The sequence below is a fragment of the Myodes glareolus genome, chromosome 21 (assembly GCF_982192425.1).
Source record: "Myodes glareolus chromosome 21, mMyoGla1.1, whole genome shotgun sequence".
Classification (NCBI taxonomy): domain Eukaryota; kingdom Metazoa; phylum Chordata; class Mammalia; order Rodentia; family Cricetidae; genus Myodes; species Myodes glareolus.
In genome coordinates, this window is record NC_142046.1 from 44,557,169 (window position 1) to 44,580,143 (window position 22,975).

Sequence of the window (22,975 nt, forward strand, 5' to 3'; positions counted from 1 at the left end):
TTTTTTAAATCAAGTATTTAAAAGGTGTTAAGGAATGCCTGTCCCCTCCTTGAACAGAGAGAGTCATTAAACCAAGTAAATATATTGAACTAGAATATAATTAACTGTTAAAAGGAAGTATGAAACTTCCTATCAGAAAATGCTTTCTGACATACTGAAGGTCCCTAAACTTTCCTACAAATATTCAAGATGTCCTACTCCAAAAGATATGTTCATCTTGGATCCCTGCTTAGGCTCATCAAATGGACACAGTTGGTTTTCGGAATCTTAATGGCGCATAGGCTCAGCAACTTTTCTTGTTATTTGTTGGCTCATTTGTAACCAGGCCATGCCATGAAGGCCCAAGTTTTAGCTAAGACAATGTTTCCTTTAGTTGGAGATGGGAACTCTATGACACATAGTTATATCAGTTTGCATCACGTTATAATGCCTTTGCCACACAGTATAACTAGATATAGCACCATGCAATGCCATGAATTGAGAATGAGACACTATCTCCAGGGGAGAAAAATAAACATCCAAGAGAAGGAAACAAAAGCACGGGGCTCAAAGCTGGTGAGACTGGCCTTTCATTGAGCTAGAGCTGTAATGCCTGCGGAGCTTCTGTTTTGGAAAACAGAAGTACATACCATGTTCATGTCAATGCCGTTGGTGTAAGTCCATGCGTGCTGGAAATATTCCTCAAGCCGTTGCCGCAGAGGGTTGGGGATTTGGTGGAAGCGAATGAACTCTTTCACTCTCAGCATTTGCATGTGGTACCTGGCCGTTCCCGAGTACAGTCTTTGAATAATTGCAGAAACATTCCCAAAAATGCTTGCATACATTAGGGCTAGATTGGATAAAAAACAAAGTTATGGGGCAACATTGCATTTGGGGATCATATATTTTTTTTCCAGAATATCAAATGTGCAGATTTTAAGTATTTATCCCAAGTATGCAAAGTATGTCAATTTACCTGTGACCCTTGGATAAACTAATTCTTTAGTACATTTTTTTTAACAGTAAAGAGATGTAAAGAACTCAAAATCACCATGATCTAAAGTAAGACTCATATTGCTTTATGAGATACACCTGCAGCCAAGAACATTAACTAGATGTTCAATACGCTTGTGATAAGCCATCTTATTTGTAGCAAGCTACATCGTAGTTGTCATTACTGTATTTTTTCTATGAAAAATTCATGAGGCAAGAACATTCTTGAGAGACTTTAATACCACCTTAATTCACATAAGCTTTTCATTAAATTCTGGTGGGCAACTAAGAACAATAGCAACACCCTATATTGTTTTGGGGATTTGCAGGACACCCCTGACCAACAACTCTAGAAGTATCACATACATGGCCTTGGACTCTTCTGGTGACCTATGGCTTTGTGGAGGAACATTATCCCCTGTGTAGGCTAACTCCAATTAAACTTTATTATGGGAATAGATGCATGTATGATAAAATAGTAAGTTTCCTTATGACTATCTTTCTTCCTACACAATATTGTCCTAGGACATGGAGAAATCAAATTGGCATGAGCTAGGAACCTTTTTTCCTGCCGACTGGCTTTCACAGTATTTGAAAATGATATGCAGATTGCTAGAGAGAAAAGCTGTCAACAATCTTACTCAGCTGCAAACTCTTAGAGCAAAAATAATAATCAGCATGGATGTGACGCCCGTGGGTGCAATAGTAACAGAACAGTAACCAATTTACCGTCAGCTCCACTGGAGGAGGTTCATGCTTAGCACTGTTCTGACAAAGAACACATGGTTGGGAAGGTCATATGCTTGAGGATGAACCTACCACCATTACTTTACTGAATGGACATTGTGTCAACCTGCTGTCTACATCTGTATCTCTCACCCATATATTAATGGAACGCTTAGATCTCATCAGAGGGGGTTTTTAGTGTAGCACATAGATACCATGGAAACTCACAATGGGTCAGAGCGCAGAGAGTCATAGTATGAAAGCTCAGCAGCAAATGGGGCAGCTATAGTACACTTTCCCCTCCTCCAGGCTCGACGAACATCAAGGAAGAGGAGGCAGAAAGATTTTAAGAGCCAGAGTCAGGGAGGACCAGAGCAAAAGGGCGTCTTCTAGATGTGACAGGACCAGTGACACTCATTAACTCACAGGGGCTGTGCTTGCCTACACAAGAACAGGCCCAGCAGCGTTCCAGGACGGGGGAGGAAAGAGCTCCTGACAGCTGGGTGGCTTTTTGGGGAGGGAGAGTCAGTTTTTTAAGGTTGTGGATTCTGGTGGCTCAACCGTGCTCTGGAGAATGACCCTGTACCCATGAGCATATGGGTAACACAAATTGGACTTGTGGGGCTATCAAAAAATAGTGGGGAGTAACTTGAAGTTGGGAGGAGAGGTAGGAGGAGGGGTGGAGCTGGAAGGTGTGGAAGGTGGCTACAATTACATTGTAAGTATGTATGAAATTCTTAATGAAGTAATATTATAATAAAAAGTTAGAAATTAATCTTGCGTTGGACAGTGTTGGTGCACGCCTTTAATCCCAACACTCAGGAGGTGAATCTCTGTGAGTTTGAGGCCAGCCTGGTCTACAGAGCTTGTTCCAGAACAGCTAGGTCTGTTATACAGAGAAGCCCTGTCTCAAAAAGAAATTAATATTGAATTAGACTTAAAGTATTAATTTCAAAAAAGGACATTGCTATCACAGCCTGGAATCTAATCTTGTCATAATAAAAATGATTTGCAAAATTTCAACAGTTTGGGGTTTTCAAATAACTGATTAATGTTCTTACGGAACATAGAGTTTTCTTAGAGTGTTGATTTATATATAATTTTTAATTTATTTCAATTTGATCATATATATATATATTTATATATATATATGACTTAGAAAAAATGTATACTGCTTAACTTTTGCCAAGAAAGCTGTACCACATTTTGCTCGGCTATTGGAAGAAAGTGCTATGATACCCATATACACTCAGCATATAGAATATCATCGTAATTACTTTTTGGGATAACAATTTTTAAAATGTGTGTGAGCTTTTTTGCCTGCATGTATGTGTGTGTATGAGGCCAGAAAAGGAGTCAGAGACCTGAAACTGGAATTTAAGATGATTGAGAGGCTCTAGCCCTGTGGGAACTGTGCCCAGACCCTATGTAAGAGCAACAAGTGTTCTTAACCACTGAGCCATTTCTTCAGTGCTTGGAATAAATTTTTATTTAAGATTTCCATGTTCTTGTTGTTTTACCTTTTGTGCTTGCATTTATAATAATTAAAACATGGAAATACTTTATTTTATGAAGAAAGATTACGTGATCTATTTTCTGCTTATGAATCTTTGGGACTCTGTCAAGAGTTTTGATGTGGTGATGAAGGTTTCAGGCTCTGGGGCCAGAGTACAAAAGTAGGTAAGAGATGTCTCCAAAGCCTATGAGATTCAACTATGTTCATCCAACACATTTTTTTACTTGAAGTGCATTTTCTGGACAATCCTCTAAAATCTACTTGTTCATTTACAATGTAGATGTTCCCAGACTTATGCTCTGTTGCCTGAATGTGTTTTGTGGACCATTTGTTTTCCTTCCCAGCTCATTTCCTTGGCAAGTCTTGTCATGTTTGATTGTCATAGTCTTTGTTTGCCATAGATGTCCAAAGGAAGGAATGTTTCTGGGAAAGATGTGATCATTTGTTAAAATACATAAAAGTGAGGATGTGTGAGGAGTGATTTCATGACAACGTGACTAGGACAGTGTGTTCAGATAATTTGATCATGTGACACTGTACGTGAGTCTGGATGGTTGTGTCTGGTTGAGACACCTATCTCAAATGAACACTTGAGATAAGCGATGAAGAGTGAATTCTCCTCCCTAGGTAGTCACCACCCACCACGTGTAAAGGTCTGAGCAGAGTGTACATCGGAGCAGGGAATGTTTGCTCTCTTTTTCCCTCTTACTCTCTAGAGTAGAGCATTGCTCTTGACTTTGGGCTGTACTAACCAAGAATAAAATTATGCCTTGGTTCTTCTACAAAACTCTAGATCACTTCCTTGCTTTAGGTTGCGAGCCTGTTTGGCTCTTCTGTGAAAATCTTGACGAACAGAAGAACGCTATAGCGAGGCTAAGTTGGCCAGTATGTGGAACAGCAATGCTTTGTGATGCTCTAGGTGTAAAATGTCAATCGTTTGCAGTGTTGATCCGCTGTTTAGTTTGCTTCATCTTCAGGAAGACGTAGCAGATAGAAACGGTTTCTAATTTGAGTAAATTAATACTGCATTAAGGAAAGAGCAATATTCACAAGAAATTGATTCGTGTGCCTCATTTGAGAAGTATATTTTACTCAGAGAAATTCTTCGATATGTAAAAGCATATTTTACATATCGCTAACTTTCCAAAGTTACACACTGTCACACACTCATGAAGCAGATTCTGAGAGCACAAGACCCTCACCAGCTATTTTTCCTGAGGTTCATCATATTAAGCAGGCCTTAATACATACACAGTAGTTTTATCTCCATTTCTCCATGAAAATGAATCAAAAGCCGAACACAGAACCAGGAACTGCCTACACTGTATGTTAGGATTATGAATGCTAGGATTCAGGCATTATGCTGGCCCCTGCCACCTGGCAGTATGCACTCAGGCAGTACCTTGGCCAGTCGCGGGGGTCCTATGGCTGCTATATCACTAGTCTGTATGCAAGTACAAAAAGGTCCCTTGAGGCAGAGGCAGGCGGATCTCTGTGGGTTTGAAGCCAGCCTGGTCTACAAGAGCTAGTTCCAGGACAGGCAACAAAGCTACAGAGAAACCCTGTCTCAAAATACCAAACCAATCCAAACCAACCAACCAACCAACCATCCAACCAACCAACCAACCAAACAAACAAAACAAGCTCCACCCATTCCTGCTCTCTTCACTGTTCTTCTGAATAAGCAAGTAAGTCTCGACCTCTCTCTCTCTCTCTGTCTCTTGCTGTCTTTCTCTGTGTCTCTCTCTGTCTCTGTTTCTGTTTCTCTGTCTGTCTCTCTCTGTCTCTGTTTCTGTCTTTCTTTTTCTCTTTCTCTCCCCCCCCTTCACCTTCTCTCAATGACCTCCTCACCTAAGCTCTGTCTGCATGGCGTCACCTGCTGTAGTTTGTCCCTGACCCACCGCAAAGGTCCTCCCGTGCAAAATCATTACATTGTGAAAATGGAAAACCTAGATTCTAAGTATGAAATTGGAAACATGAATGAGAAATTGGAGGATGTATTTGAATTTTAAAATCCTAAAAAAGCATGAGGTTTTATCCACCCCTCCATTTTTAAACAACATATCACCAGTTAGAGAGAACAAATTATTATTACTGTATTTTTGCATTTATTTAGTTGGAGTCCGTTCACTGGCATAGAATATTGGTCAAATGTATATTGGCAAAATAAATAAATGAATAAACAAAGAATACTATTTATATATAGGAATTTCTTTCTCTAACTCAACATTTCATTTAACCTTCCTTAGCCTTTTTCAGTGGAAAGTTTTGACTTTGTCAAAATTGTTTACTTTAGGTTGACGTTTCATAGAAACAAAATAAGCATAACCTCCTTGAGTCCATAACCACACATATTAAATGCTAGTGAAATATTAGCCTTATATTCTATTAGAACCACTGCAGTTTGCTTTTTTTTATCTATTTCATATATTTCAAAAATATGTAACCAAGGATGAAAATTTTTGATGGATAATAAATACATAGCTAGATGCATCCATTTTAAGTATGTATTTCATTTGGTTGTGGCAAATGTGAGCGTTCTTGCTGACATATTGAGATATTAGCCTGTTTCTACCCTCCCGGAGTACTTCCTCACATCATTTCAGACGTGGAACTGCAGAGATGAGCTTCATTAGCTAGGGACCAAGGCACACAAACCATCCACGTTGGCCTTTAGCGTAATGCTGAGAATCACTGCGTCCATCAGTACCTTAAAAATCTGTGAATCATAAAGGTGTACCAGACTTTGTTTGCATCATCTGCTGACGGAAAGCATAGCATTTCTACACAGTAAAAACTGCCCTGAACATTTGTGTACAGATCTTTGTGTGGGCATGTATTTTCATTTCTGTTTTAAAACACCTAGGTGTGGAATGGCTGTGTGGTATGGGTTGTTTAAGTTTACAAGAAACACGTTGTTTGCCAAAGTTGTCTTATTTTGTGTTCCCACACACATACTATGGCAATATCATTTGTTCTAGATCCTGCCGACATTTGGTAGTGTCAATTTACACTTACCATGGTAGCATGTGTGGTGTGTCTCATTAGTGTTTAATTTGCATTTCACTGTGATGATTAATACCACAGTTAAATATACTTTTTCAATGTTCAGGTGTGCTTTTGGTGCAGTTCTGTTAAAAACAAACAAACAAACAAACTAACAAACAAAACAAAACAAAAACCAAAAAATAATTTGCTCCTAAAAAGGAACCTTCAATTTTCTTTTTTTGAAGTTGTAAGAATTCTTAATATATTTTGGCTGCCAGTCTTTTTCATACCTATATCTTCAAAATAATTTCTTCTCGTTTCTCACTTTCAATTTCTTTGTTTTAAACAGTGCCATTTGATTTTTTTTTTTTGAGAGAGTGTCTAACCACATTGCCCTGGCTGATCTGAAAATTGCTATGTAGAGCAGGCTGGCCTTAAACTCACACCTGTCTTCATTGCCCACCTAAGTGCTAGGATTAAAGGCATATGCCATCACACTCAACTGAACAATGTCATTTGAAAAGAAGGCAATCTTGATGAAATAGAACTAAACAATTTTTAATTTAAACATCTCTTATGTCTGTTATCATAATGTTATCCATAGTGTAATTTGTTGTAAGTTATCAATCATAAATCCTAAATCAGTTCTAATGTTCCTTTTTGTTGTGGTTGTGGTGGTGGTTGTGGTATTGGGGATTAAATTCAGGGCTTTTCATGCAGATAGAACTCTCTACAGTTGACCTACAGCTTGAGCCCCAGCGTCCAGCTTTTGATTCGAAGTGTGCAAAAGGGCTCCTTCATCTAATTTGTATGCTTTGTTTGTTTCTTTTTCTGTGTCAGAAGTGGGGAGAACATGCTGATATTGGTCTGGGACTTTGTAAACAAACCACTAAGACCAACGGTATAAATGATGATTTACACCAACTGTACCACTAAGAGCAATGGTTCTCAACCTGGGGGTTGTGATTCCTTTGCCATTATAGGGTTCACAGAAGGCCATTACAATATGATTCATTACCTTAGCAAAATTAGGAAGTAGTAACAAAAATAATTTTATGGATGGAGGTCACCACAACATGAGGAACTACATTAAAGGTCACAGCGTTAGCAGGGCTGAGACCCACTGACTAAGAACATTGATTTATTCTGCCTGAGGACTATGAGGGCACATAGCATAGATGAAAGTTAGCCTGGAGCCCTAGACCGTGTGCAGACGAGTGGTGCAGCCAAACCAGAGCAGCAGAGGTGAAGTGAGAGCAACTCTATTAACAGCTTGCCTTTACAGCGTCCTAAGAATTGGAACGTCCCTTTTGCAATGCTGAGCCTTTGCAACTTGGTTCAGCCTAGTACAAGGCATATTCATTTTATTCACTTTAAGAGTCAGAATTTATGTCCTCCAACTATCTCTCTGTATGTGTTCAAATAGTTCCTTAATTTTCTCTCAACTCTATCATTCTTTTTTCCTATTTGTATACCTTGAAACTACTTGTCATTTACCAACTTTTAAAGAGAGATGTAAGAGCTTTCAACTTCATAATAAGAACTCTTTGAACACCGCTTTAGCTAATTTCTATAGGTTTGGGCACTTTTCATTTTAAATTTTATTCAAGTAGTTCCTGGTTGTCCATGTAACTGTTTGTTTCTTGAACATTTAATCCTGGCTTAAATGATGCAGGATTTCACAGCAGCAATGAACTGCTACTTCACCTCCTTTCTTTGTGTTAACATGTCACACCTCCTTTTACATATACTTCACAAGACCTATCAATTCACAGATGTGACTTTCACGCTGGTCAATTATTTGGAAGATGTATAAAGACAAGGGAGCATGTTTTCAGTTTATTCCTATATTGACTTCATTCCAGAATTTCACAGGCTGTCTTTCTCCTTCATTGATAAAATTTATAGTTTCTTGTAGCCTGCTTATTATAAATCAAGTAATTTTCTTCCTTGTCCTTACTGGGAATACAGTTTAATCATAAATTTCCATGTCGATAGACACTGTTTTTCTCTCAACAATTCAGAGCTCTTTTCCTATTGTGTTATTGATCTCATTGGATGTAATAAAACTTGTAATTTAATTTTATTTTATTTTGTTCTATATGTCTTGGTTTTCTTTTTATCATCTTTGAAACTTGTTACTTCATGACTAGGTTTTGATAATGTATCTTGATGTTTTATTCACAGTTTTAATATTCATTGAATTTTTTGAGCCTGTAGTTTATAGTTTTCCTTCATCTTGACAAAAATCAAGCCATTCTATTTCTGACCACTTCTCTCCTTGCTCCCTTCATTCTGGGGGTTCCTCTTTCTTGTCTCTGCTTGCTCGTCTTCTTCTTGAGGATTCCTCTCTTACATTTATCGATTGCTTGATCTCATCTTCTGGTCAGGTGATTTTTCTCAGTTCCACTTGTCATGTGTCTGTTTCCTCTCTTGCTTCTGGCTCATACCTTCTTTGTGTCATCATAGCTGCAATTATTTTTAAGTTAATATTGCATAGTACTGTACTCTTTCATCTTTGAAAAATGTTAGACTGTTCTTTTTTGATGAGTGACTATCTTTCTCTGTGTGTTATATTGCTTTAATTGTGTGTGTGTGTGTGTGTGTGTAGTTGCATGAATACTCACCATGCATGCATGTGTGCAGCCCAGAGAGTGGTGTCTGACCTGAGTTATCTTCCTCAGTGACTTATCCATCTTATTTTTTGAGATGAGGTCTGTTGCTGAATTTGGAACTTGTCAGTGGACTGCCTGGCTAGCAAGCTCTAGGAATCCCCCTGTCTCTACACCCAAGTGATGGGCTAGAGACATTTTGTCATCATGCCCAGATAGTTTGTGTTTGTTGGAGGTTTAAGAAAATCAGGTCTCTAAGCATTCACAGCAAATACTTTTTCCACTGAACAATCTCCATAGTTTCATAGTCCTACACCCTTCTTCTCTCTTCCTTTTTCCTTTTTCTTCCTCCTTCTTCATTTTCTTCTTTTTATCTTACTCCTCCTTCTTCTATCAAATTTAAGTATATTTGTGAGTAAAATATAGACACATACAATCTGTATATTCATGGAGTATCATATAACATCTTGATAATATATGTATTTGAAGTATTATAACTCTCCTTATGCATTTATTATTTTTATGATAAAGCAATAAAAATCCTTCAAATATTTGCTATCTATAGTCATATCAGGGAATTTCTTATTCCTATTTAGCAATGTTATTACTCATTATTTATCATTCCATTATTGACTTCCTCTTATACTCTTCCTTTTCTTGTTGGTACCATCCATATGTATGTGTACCACGTTTTTGTCATCTGTCTGTTAGTGGGCACTGAGGTTATTTCCATTTCTTAACTATCATGAATTGTGTTAAAGTAAAGATAGGATACAGAGATATCTTTCTGAATTATTTCATTTCTGTTGTGTATAAACCCAGTAATGAAATTGCTATATTATCATACTGTAGTTTTATTTTTTTCCCATAACAGTTATGTTCCCACCAGCAGCGTTCGAGAATTTTCTCTTGTAGCATTTATTCTTGGTATGTTTAACAATAGATGTTCTTGCTAGAGCGGAATGAGATATTCTAGTTTTAATGTGTGTTTCCATGGGGATTACAGATGCTGAACACTTTTCTGAACTTGATCATTTGTATGTTGTGTTTTGATAAATGCCCATTAAAACTGATTTTTTCCTTTTAAATTGTATTGACTTTTGCTTTTGAGATCTTAGACTTTCTCCAATATTCTAGATAGGAAATAAATAATTTTCATGTGTATAATTTATATATCTTTTCTCCCATTTTGTAGATTAATCTCTACTAGATTGTTTACTTTGCCTTTTAATTTGATGTAATGTCAGGTTTCTAATTTGTTTGTTTGTTTCCTGTGCTTCATTGTCTTGTTCAAAATAGTTTTCCAAGTTAGATGCTGTTCTTGTGTTCTTGCAGGTAGAGTTCTTAAAGATCAGACTAACTTTTGTGCTAGGTAACTGCACTACTGCTAAGCTATAGCTCTAGCCCAAAGATCAGGGTGAAGGCTGGCTTATAGAACTTTGTTAGGTCTATTTAGTTCTGGTTATACGGCTTCATTTTACTAAGATTTCTACTGAACAATCTGGATATTCAGTAAGGCTTTCTGATTGTTTGAATTTTAATGTTTCTCATACTTGTGTGAGGATATCTTAGCTTGTGCTTGTGTGACTCTTTACTAGGCCTGAGGACTATCATTCCATGTATTTGTGTCTTAGAAGAGATTGGGAAGTGCAAACTGGTACTCAAGACACTCACTGAGATTTTCTTTATCATAACTGCTTTTTTAAAATTATTTTTTTATTGTAGATATCTACATATTAGCCCCCGTGACTTCTAGTCTTCCTTTCTTTGTTGGCTGTGACTATTGTACACGCTTAGGGTATTCTCCCTTCATGACTCTGCCTGTCCTCGTGTCTTGAGATAGGTAACATCCTGTTTTTGCTCTTCTCTCGGAGATCACAATTCTCTGCTTGTTTTTTAGTGTCTCAAAACAATGACTTTATACATCTTGCATAGTTTTCTGTTTGTTTGATCCAGGGTTGCAGCTCCAATTACTCCATTATGAATGGAAGTAGAACATTAACTAAAACCAAGAAATTCTCCCAAGTTCTTTGTTAAGCAGGCCGAGCTGGAGGACCTTCACTCATACTTGAATAGGTTATGTGCTTTTAAAAAATTGAATGTAAACATTCTATTTCTATAAATATAGAAATTGTTATCTATAAATTAGAAATGTAGATGTACATGCAAGAACATACCCATATTCACATTTGTTCAGTAGTCTTTCATTTTTTTTAAAATTATGCACACTATTAAAATGAGTTATTCAATCATGTTCTGTGTTCAGTGAAAATGACAGCTTTAAAACTTCCCACAGATGTTTGTTATTTGTATTTACTGAGACCATTTTTAGCAGGCTCTTATTATGTAGCCCATGAGGTCTCCAGTTTCTGTTCTTCCTGTTACCAGTCCTGAGTGTAGGGATTGGAAGTGCACTGACCTTTGTCTCCCTTTAGATAGTTTAGAATTCATTATTTTTATTTTTCTTACATGATAATGCTGCAATATGTATATATGGTTTCCCTTTGTCCAAAATGTGACTTCATTTTTTTCTTTTATAGATAATTAAGGAAGCTAAAATTTCAACCAGATAATATTTATGGTTATAATGAACACACAAATAATATTTTATATTAAAATTTTGTTTTGTCTTTTAATTTTATGTTGAAAATAGGACTTTTCTAGGTACGATACATTTGGCTTAGTATGTAAATATTGCTAACTACAAGAACCAATTAATTTTTGCATGTAATTTCATATAGTGGAAGACATCAGGAACAAATATGTCATTATGCCTAAAGGTTAAGAACATTTTTTGAGCATTGTTGCAACTGTAGTGTAGTGTTTCAAGTTTCAATTTTACTTTCCCTTTATTAATGAGATCATAGGTCATGAGAGTATTCTCAAGCAATGCTTAGAAAATTTTCTGTGTGACATCAAGCTTTGCAAGACTCATTTTAATCAATGTTTATAAAAATGACTCTTCTATTTGAATAATATGTGTGGAATGTGAATTAAATTTTTCCCTATTGAATTTGAATAGAGTTTCTTAAAAGATCAAAATTATCTGTAAGAATCACATATTCTTTTTAAAGGATCAGTAAAGGTGACCTTGGGTTATGTTTATCAAGAGAATGAAAAGAGAGAACAAAAGGAGGAAGGAGGGAAGTAAAGAAAAGAAGAAAAGGGCACAAAGGAAATCAAAATAAGGGAGCAGGGGAACAGGCAAGCGAAGCTGTCACTATTCCTCTGACATTAGATACTGTGTGTAGCTAAATAAGAACTAGCATTTGTTTTTAATAAAATGCTTCACATAATAAATATCACAGTGCTGAGGATTTCTAAGCAGTGAACAGGATAAACTGGTTGTGATTTTTGTAAGTTTCTTGAGTTATTTTTTCTTAAGACAGGTAGGTACTCTTTTCTTACACAGATACATTCATATTTCATTCACAGATATAAACATTTAATCAAAAACAGATACTATTCTTTGCCTTGTTTGACATTAATGCAACTAAAATCTTTAACCTCAGTGAAATATATTCTGATAGATTCTTTGCTGTTATTTTGAATGTGCGTGTTTGTATATGTATCTGTATATGCACATGTGGAAGCCAGAAATTGATAATTGATGTCTGATGTTTTTCAAAATCACTTTCTCTCTCTCTCTCTCTCTCTCTCTCTCTCTCTCTCTCTCTCTCTCTCTCTTTCTCTCTCTCTCTCTCTCTCACACACACACACACACACATCTTATTATATTTATATGTGTTAACTTTGAGCTTCTAAGCAAGTGTGCATCTGTGTGTTTTGGGTTCGTGTGTGTGCATGTGTAGGCCATGCCTTGTGTATGTTAAGAGGGTAGGTGTCAGTATTTCCCCTCCACTGTATGCATCTGGAACTTGAACTGGGTTTTTCAAGCTTGGCCGTCCATGTCTACTTGCTGAGCCATCTCATTGGCCATTCCACCATGTTTTTCACGTCTCTCCCTGGACGGGAAGCTCAATAAACACACTGGGTGGCCAGCAAATCTTAAGGATCCTCCTATATTTGCTCTCCGAGTCCCATGGCTGCACTGGGCTTCTGCGTTGGTGCTCAGGACCTGTCAAGCTTGCAAGCCAAAACCTGTGCTGAGTCATCTCCCCAGCCCGTCTGTGGTTCTAATTACATTAAAAGGCCTTTAATGTGTATTTCCATTTTTTAATAGGCTCCAGTCCCATTGTCTTCTTCATGCAACACTGCTTATGTGTTCGTAGCGAAGCGTGTGATGGAATTGTGATAGATCTTGAAGGTTGTAAAAATGCATTTTCTTATGAAAACGTTATTGAAATAAAAACTAAAATTTGGCAGAGTAGATTACTGAGTGAACTCATTTAAGTTTCATAAATAAGTTTTATCTAACCACATTTCAGTAACTAATTACGACAACATGTGAAAATCAATGGTCAGGATCTGTTTTCTACTTTGTACACCCTCCAAGGGCAGTGCTCCTTTCGAAGTTGTTAGTGCTGTCTGCCATCATCTGGGTCATTTCTAGGTTCTTAACTAGGTCTTTTCAAAAATATTAGTAAGTCAACTCTATCTTATCACAAATTTTTTATTCTCAATAATATATGAAATAAATATGAAATAAATTATTCTCCTTGTATAAAGCCTCTACAGAATAAAAAAAACAATGTCAGGCCTTAGCATGATATCAAAAGGAAAGCAATTCAAAATTAGTAAGAGAGGGAATTGGTTGTAGGTATCCTTGTAATGGTTTTATATGTAAGAGAGAAAGATTTATGTCTAAAATTCTATTTTCCAGCTTAACTTGGTTGCTACTTGAGACAGAAAATATCTATTAGTTCTAAATTATAATCACTTTTATGCAACAATGAATGAGCTATACTTTCTAGATCTGCAGTCTAACTATGCACACTACTCCAGTTTACGGCCATGATATTCCAGGGTAAAAACGAAGCCTCATTGAATGTAGGAAATTGGGACTTCTGTATTTATATTTGAGAGCTTAACCAACCATGAACAAAAAATATTTTCAAAAAATTATGCCTGTGTTGCACACATCTGTTTTTTTCCATTCTTTTTTGTGAGATTTATTCAACATTTATGCTGTAGGAAATACAAGTAGTCTAGAAGTGATTTAATACACACATGGAGATATTTTTGGGTTAAAGGCAATTTTGTGATACCATTTTTAAAATTAATTTTTCAGATTTTATTTATTGTTATGTTTGCATGTGAGTGCCTACATGTATCCATTTCCACTATGTGCATGTCCTGTATTTTCAGAAGCCCTGAGGGGGTATCAGATTGGAGCTAGAGTTAGTGGGGTTTGTGGGTGCTAAGAGACAGCATGGTATCTAGGCAAGTGCGCTCTTAACCACTGAGCCATCTGCAAAGCCCTCAGTGTGATACTATTTTATATTAAGGACTTGAAGAGGCTGCTCAGGTTCAGACAAGCTTGAGAGAGTTCCTGAACTAACCCTGGGATCACCAAGTGATGAGTATATTTTATATTGATATTAAAGCTAGTTCTAAGAGAAGAATATGAAAGCAATTTTTGTTTCTTCACTTCACTAAGAAAATTTATACTTTATAGAACATAGCATCCACATGTGTAATCCTACCATCGCCACAGTTTCCCTAATCTTGCTTTATTCTCTATGTTCTAGAAATCCCAATTTTGTGTTATTACTTCATCCTAACAGAGAACAGAAAGAAAGAAATCTACTTACAGCCAATCAACATGACACAGATGGAGAAGATTTTCTCCGAATTGGTGTTGGGAGACACATTTCCAAATCCTACACTGGTCAGACTGCTGAAGGTAAAATAAAGTGCCGTGACGTATTTGTCTTTAATGGACGGTCCAGAACTCGAGTCACTGTCATTGTAACGTTTCCCAATTTGTTGTCCTAAGGAATCCAACCATCCAATTTTGTCAGTCAGATAGGGCCTCTCTACATTCCCAATCGCATACCAGATGCAAGCCAGCCAGTGGGCAATGAGGGCAAATATACACATTAAGAGCATAAGAACCGCGGCGCCGTATTCGGAATAGCGATCCAGCTTCCTGGCCACGCGCACCAGACGAAGGAGCCGCGCAGTCTTCAAAAGACCAATTAATGTTGTTGTCTGTGGAAATAAATGCGTATGGTCAGAAACAGGTGTTTCAAGGTATGTTCTTGTAAGGTAGAATTGTTAACAGAAAATGGGAAAACGGACGAAGGCTTGAGTCAAGTATGAAAATTAGTTCTTCATCCAAAGAGTTTTAACTCCACTTTGAAAAATACGAGACTTTGTAACCCAATGTCTTGGCATGCAAAATCCATGGAATAAGAGTCAGCCTTCCCGAGGGTCTTTCACGCAATATGCCCTACTAAAGTGTTCCTTCCTCAACCAATGTCAAGGGAGTTGATTGTGTGTTGCCATGTACCACACACCACAATTACAAGGCAGGGAAAAAAATTCTCTCTAAGAAAGGGAAAAAAATTCTCTCTAAGAAAGACAGACCAGGTTTAAAATAAATAATGTAATTTGATTAAGACCATTTTTCCCAAGCATATATTCAAGATGCATGCTGAAGTACATATAAGAAACTGATATGTACGTATATTTTGAATTATTTATATGAATCAAAAAATATAAAAATTTTATTCAACCTCAAAAAAAAAAAAAGAAAGACAGACAGACAATTACATAGACAAGGGATCTCCTCTAATGAAGAGGGGGGAAAAAGTCTGCTATTTCCTGGCAGAGAGACTGAAAAGTGAGATCTTGGGATAAACATTAGTTATGTTACTGCATAATTGCTATTTGGCGATATAGTTTGTGATAGAGATCGCAAGAGAGGAAGACCCCAAAAGACCTTTCTCACTAGCCTGTGCTGAAGTTGAAAAACACTTGGGCAATGTGAAGGAGTCAGTCAAGCTTTTTCTTGTAACTGTTAGGAGCCCTTAGTGGATACCTGCATGCATCAATTACAATCTAGATTTAAATATCTCTTTCTTTCTTTTCTCCTGAATGCATCAAATTCATAAATCATTTCTTGGTATCCTGATGACATCACAATTGTATTTTGGAGTATGATGTATGTTAACTAATTGCATGATTGTTGCTGACCAGGTATTTAATGATAGGCTACTTTTACACAATAACAGGATATTTAACTGGTTGTGAAGAATCGAAATCTGATAAGTACAAATTACAAGTTCATTTCTTATGTTTCCTAAATAATGTCAACTATAAGTACTATATAATTCTCAGAGTGTGTAATTATTCCATAGTTACATGGTGTTTACCAATCAATTATTGAGGCATTTTATCTCTTTACTGTGGTGTTTATTTTACAAAGTACATCCAAATGTGTTTAGAATGCTAATGTTTTAATTGAAGAACTAGAACACAGAGTAGCTATCACCCCATTGCTATAAAAATATTGGTTTAGTGAAAAATATTACTGAGTGTACAGAAAAACATTTAATGGAAACATTGTAGTAAACCTTCTGTTTGTTCCTTTGCTATAGTTTGGCCATCAAGCAAAGGAAAATACTCTAGTTTCCCTTGAATTCATTTCTGTAAGATTGGAACTCTCCAAAAGTAGGAGGACTTTGCCTAGCTTGGATGGACTTATCATAACAGGATTATAATGTTGTTCATCTTGGTTGTGCCAATAAATAAGTTAATATTTTTCACAATGCAATGCAGGAAACAGGTTTTCCTTCTTTACAGCTTTAAAGATACATGCTGCTTCAATGAATTCTAGAATTTAAGAGAGCATTACAGAGTTCACTGGCAGTAAAGTAGATGTCCCTATTTATACAACTACATCAACACTTTCCTTTGGCAGTTACGTACATGGGCTTTCGAACAGGCCGACTTCTAACTAAGTTCTACGTGGATAGCAGTATGCCGCATTGGACAGGTTCTTTTTACACTCGGGCTTTAGCTGCTTTGTTTATAAAGGAAAATATGATGTCTACACGGGTGTAGGTAATATCTAATAAGTGATAGATCTTCATATGTCTATTTAAATATTTCCTTATATTTCTGTTTCTACTAGTAGGAACTTTATGTTATAAGATGTGTTGATGGAGCTTATGTACTTTCCAAATAAGCTACATAGACAATTGGAATCTCAAATGGAAGCCTTGCAACATGGATTAGGGTGTCCTCAGAAAATGGATGGGTCTTGGAAAGACGAGAACTTTGTCCAGCTGCGTGATTTTCAGGCGCTTACAGCAGGAGTCCCAATTGCTCAGTCTCACCACTTCAGACTCTTGACTTTTTTCTTCTCCTAACACTACTGCCTGTTTATGTATGTTTCAAAACCAGAGCTTGTTAAGTATTATTGTGCAAATACTAAAATTCTTATTTGGTTTTAGAATAAAAAGCTTCAAAAATAATTTAAGTATAATGGAGATTCAGCCGGTAGTAGGTTAAATTAAGTAAATTCCTTACGGAACAATGACAGTTTCAGAAATAAAAATTAATAAAGCAGTAGACTAAAAGGAAAATAATAAAAATCTGCCGCGTAGGCTTCATACCCTTGTGCATTTCTACCTCAAACACTCTAAAATTGCTACTATATTTACTTAGTAATGAAAATAGAATTCATGTGAAACTGTTTTTCTAAGACTATAAATCAGTATAATTTACATGATCACACATGAATGACAAATACTCTAAGAAAAAATAAGTTTAAGAAGCCTTGAACTCATTCACAATTTTTATACCTGATAATTACAGGAATAATAAGAGAAAGGAAGGGCAGAAGGAGATACAGGAGAGGAACGAGAGGGGGAGTGGAAGAAAAATAAGCTGGATGGAAGAGGAGAGATGAAGAAGTTGTGACTCACTTTTGTTGGCAGGAGAGGTTGAGTGAACAATGAATTTGACAGTCATTCACAACTCTGCAACATTTACCCAAGCACAACTACATGAGCTAGTTTTATGTTGAACCAATGTTGTGCCGTTTTTCTGTTGACAAATGTTACCAACTCCCTTGGATTGTCTTTGCTAGCGACCCTGGAGGATACTGCTATGCTGTCTTGCCTAAGATTACAGAGAGGAGAAAAGGGATGGCACCAAATTTCTGAGGAAATAGGCCAGGACATTTCCGATCTCCTCTTGCTGAGTAATTCTTGGCAAAAGAATGAAAAAACAAACAAAGTCAGCAGCTCCTAAACTTTGATGACTTTTATAAATAGGGTAATAAAAATAGATAATAAACAAGTACTTCTGCAGTAGTGAAGGAAGGTACTTTGCCAATTTTACCTATGAGCTATAGTAAGGAAGACACAAGGGGTTCTAGAATATCAAACTTCATCTTATAGTACCTGTACAATCTAGAACTCAACTCATTCATTATGGCTGAGAAATATTCAATATTTTTCCAGACTGTAATAGTAAAGAAACTTTACTTATACAAGATTCCCATTTTAAATGCCCTGTTTAGTACTTTTTAATTTGACAATTTTTCTTCACTAATACAATTATTTATATCTCTTGAATGATAAGTATAATTCAATTATATTGTTTTAAAATATCTATTATTTATTAAAGGTCTTAATTTCTTCTGATATTGGTGGAAATTAAGTTTCCTCATTAAATAAATAACTTTTTTGATTAAAAATACAACTTTACCATTGGAAATATGCTTTATCAGAGACTAGAATAAAAAAGAGTATATTAGTTTTTTTTGATGAACATTATGTAATAAATTGATCAATATCTTCCTTCAATGTTGTAAAACTTTGTAAAGGACTGAAATTAGGTAATTCCCGTCAGGGTTAATACTATTAAAAATAAATCTGTGTAGGATTAAATTGAGAAAGCTTTGCAAATAAGAAAAGTTTATATGCTGAAAAATTTTTAAATTTACTTTGTTAGTATTTTAAGAATCTTATACTAAAAATGTTTAGTATACTTAGAGAACTTAAAGTCACTTAATAAAAATTAATGTATAGGTAAATTATAGCAATTATTCTTTTACAAATGATGACATATACACATGTTCTTTTTGGTTTTATAGAATGAACTACAGAATCAGACATCAATGCAACTTCACTGCAATGCATCATTCTATCCTACTTCCCAATAAGTAAATGTATGGGGGATACAGAAATATTTGCAAATAAAAATTGCAAGATTCCATATTCAATTTTTTTTGCTTTAAATTTTATTCCAGGAAATTCCCATTCAAGTGTATACTTTCCATATCATTTAATGGATCATTTAAACAATGCAATTCAATGATAAAATTGTCCAGTTTCTAGTCTTTTCTTTCAGTTGTCTAATACTTTTCAACATTTCCGAGGACATGTTTATTAAAACTATCAGTATCTGCATCTGAATATGTGCAGAATCCTGAGGAATTATCTAGTTTGTTTCTTTATTCAAATCAAATTTCACAATTGCTTTTACTAACTATGTACTTCAAAGAAATGATCCTACCATCTTTCTGAGGATTTCCTTTCAATATTTACCAAGTTTAATGATTGATAGACTTACATTGTTTTATAGTTAACATTCTATCATACTGTAATATTAAATCCCTTTCTCTATTATTGCAGTAACATAGAAACTGGCCATCAAATAGTTGTAAGTTTTAACAGAGAAATAAACCATCACATGTAGAAGTGTGGATGTTATACCCTTTTAATTGAAATTTTAAATTTTAATACCGTTTTTACTAAGAAAAATTGCATTCTATGTAATCTCTATCATTTTTAGTAAGCCACATATAAATGATATGTAAATAATTAACTTAAAGAAAATTTCTTTTCCAATTGGTCATTTTGCATTTAAGTCAGATGTCATGTCAGAGTTGAGAGGTTTGATCAAAGCTCCAAATGGAGGTCAAGGGAAATTTCTGTAAAATACAAGCCAAACACTATCTAAAGAGAGAGAAATAGCTATGTTACTGTTGACATGCATATATGTAAAATTTCATGCTGTGCTCTGTTATTTCAAGAGAAATATGAATACCTCACTCACATAATAATGACTTGGAAATTCATGGCATCTATCATAAAGGTCAAAGACAAGAAGAGCAGCTCACAATATAATCAGACTTTCTGCAGAAGCGTTCTAATGCTTTCTGTATGTTCGCTCCAAAGTTCATTTGTTAGGGTAACGAGTGAAACATTTTTGTGACCAGAAATTCCACTTTCCTTTTGGAATTTTGCTTCAAAGAACCTCTAGTTATTTTGGTTCCAAAGCCTTTCCTGCCTGTGTTTACAGTTCCTTTAAAAAATATCACTAAGGTATGAATCAGAGGTCGACAAAGCAAATAATTGAAAATTAGAATTTTAATTATTAGGGGAGGAAGTAGAGTTCTCTAGATCCTAAGAGTTAATGTTTTGAAAATTCGCCATGGATAATCCAAATATGGGCAAATCTGAAGCGATAATCAAAACTGATTTTGTGGAGACAAAGGGAATGATATTGTCCTTTAGCACTGATACTGAAGCAAATTATTGTGACAGTGTCACACTTGAGGAAGCCAAAGTTAGGAACCACAGAATTATTTCTCTTTCTATATGATACCAGCATCAATAAGACAGTAATAATAAAGGCAAGCTGAGTAATCCCCGGCATTCATTTTCTTCAACATGTTTGCAACAGTAGAGGAGAGTCTCTAGTTATTAGTAATCACATTTAGTTACAGTAAAAATTAATGTTAGTTTGGAAAAATAAGAGTGATTGTGCCTTCTTTAGTAAAACCCTATAGTCATGTTATCCTCCTATTGTGAGTATGTATGTTGTACAGAAAAAAATGGTATAGTTACAATATTAGATTTAGGAGTTGACTATAAATATGATAGTTTAACATTCAGGTAAAGAAAGATATCAATACTTAATTGACATTGAAAAAATATTTTCTTTAACCTAATAGATGATGCTAATATACAGGAAAAATCATTCAAATAGCTCAGCAAAATTGTTCCTGCTTTTTAATAATTAGAAAACAATATCTTTATTCATTTGTCCATATATATTTGCATGTAGTTTCATGAGTACACGAAAGCCTAGGTGTTTGTATTTCAGATATGGCCACCACATTCTATATGTTTAAACAGTACAATTGTCCCTAAAATTTAAAAGAGAAAAATCTGATTTTTTAAAGTTCACCAAATGTGAATCTTCAGGCATGTATGTATGTATGTATGTATGTACGTATGTATGTTTGTATGTATTGAGATGAGATGAGGTTTTGTTATGTAGCCAAAGATGGCCTTCTTCTCCCATATGCTCAGTACATGTGCATGTACAGCCAAGCCTGGTCTTTAGACTCTTTTAAAAGATTTGCACAGAAATTGATGTGCAAATTCTGGTAGGAAAAGACTGGTTCAAGCCACCCATTACTTTGATCATATCTATTTTTTAATTTAAAGACTGTCTTCTCTCTTCCATGTGTGTCTTTGTAGTTACGCACAGGGTGCCTGATTTGCCTTCAAGCCATCTGTACTTGTACACTAATAAGCATCTCATACTTATGATGGCTGAAACATCTCACAATACACTTTTTCTCCTGCGCAATACACCTTTTTCTACCCATGATTTTACCATCGGGATAAAGACATTACCATCTATGAAAGTTGCTTATAAATGTACTTTCTCTCTCATCCCTACTCCCACCTTAATTACTCAATGAGTGAACTACAAAATATGTTTTGAATCACCATTAGTTCAGATTTTTCATTTATTTTTTCATGGCTATTTAATTAACCAACAATTTATGATAGATGACATTTAAAACATCCCATAAATTTATCTATTTTCTACATCTCTGTTGTGCCATGTGTCCGTGCTGTTTTCTCATTCACCACACATTACAGCCCGGTCTTTAATCTGGGCCCCTTGCTCCTGACTGCACACCACAGAGAATGGTCTATGTAATCTTTTATATGTCAATCAAAATCAGTTCCATTCCAGAGAGTCCAATTCCAATAAACAGATCTCGTGCTTCTTTGTGATTTAGTCCTCATATCTTAGCACCTCATCTCAGCCTTGCTGTCGCTGTCATGTTTGCTCTTCTAACATCCCAACCTGGATAGTTAACTGAGGAAATGCTCCAAACAGTTTTTTTGAAGTGTTCTGTATTGTAGAATACATGACATAAATTTCCTTCTTTCCTTTTCCTTTCCTTTTCTTTTCTTTTCCTCTCTTCTCTTCTCTTTCTGTCTTTTTCTTTCTTTCTCTCTTTCTTTCTTTGTTTCTTTCTTTCCCTCTCTCTTCTCTCCCTCCTTTCTTTCCTCCCTTCCTCCCTCTCCCTCTCCCTCTCTCTCTCTCTTTTGGTTTATCGAGACAGGGTTACTCTGTAGCTTTGGAGCCTGTCCTGGAACTAGCTCTTGTAGACCAGGCTAGCCTCAAACTCACAGAGATCCGCCTGCCTCTGCCGCCCGTATGCTGGGATTAAAGGTAAGCGCCACCACCGCCCGGCAACTGTAAATTTCTTCTAATCCTGAAATCAAATGGTCTTTTCTTAGTGGCCTTTCCTAGTTTCCAAATCTGTTAGAAAATTACATATTGTTTCCACCCAATTTGTGTCATTTCAGCATTTGCTCTTCTGTGAGAGTGTCGAGCAGAAACATATCTATCTGCTTGACTTCTGAATCTGGAATAATGCTGGCTGCTTTGAAAGCTACCCAATAAGCATTTGTTGATGAAGGAGATAAGGTATGGTGCTACTGAATAGGAATGATGTGCAGTGTAGGGTCCAGGAAGACAGTTAATGGCCTAATCTATAAAACCAGAATAATAACTTCCCAGGCCTGGTGTTAGGTGAGATGTTTTTGTAGTTAATTCTACTTCTAAAATTTATGGAAAACACAGTATTAGATTTTAATGTTACTTCTTAGAAGAATGAGATCAGTATGCATTGTGATACCTAGAAGAGTCTCCAACGAAATTGTGCATTTCCTAAATAATTTCTCGGTGTCCTGCTGGTAATTTACATATGTAGAACCAAACACTGGAATATCTATTAATCTTTCCAGGAGTTTCCTCACTCTGTAAGCTTCAAATTCTTCACTTTTCTTTTTCACCCTCTTTTCCTTAGACAATTTCACTCTACAGTGATCTGACTCTCTTAAACTCTCCCTTGGTTTATTTTATTCAACAAAATTTTGCTGTAGTACTGATTTATCTGAACTACATATTTTAAAGGAATTTTACA

The 22,975-nt window shown here is 35.8% G+C and overlaps 1 protein-coding gene across 3 annotated transcripts in view; it reads right to left on the bottom strand.

Moving 5' to 3' along the window:
* Nucleotides 1-22,975, bottom strand: part of Kcnh7 (potassium voltage-gated channel subfamily H member 7) — a 433,159-nt gene that overhangs the window by 52,491 nt on the left and 357,693 nt on the right. For all 3 annotated transcript variants that reach the window (XM_048426222.3, XM_087900009.1, XM_085681045.2), the window contains 2 exons: nucleotides 14,529-14,928; nucleotides 630-829 (listed from right to left, as the gene is read on the bottom strand). In XM_048426222.3, the coding sequence (XP_048282179.1) occupies nucleotides 630-829; nucleotides 14,529-14,928 (600 nt within the window). The remainder of the gene's footprint in view (nucleotides 1-629; nucleotides 830-14,528; nucleotides 14,929-22,975) is intronic.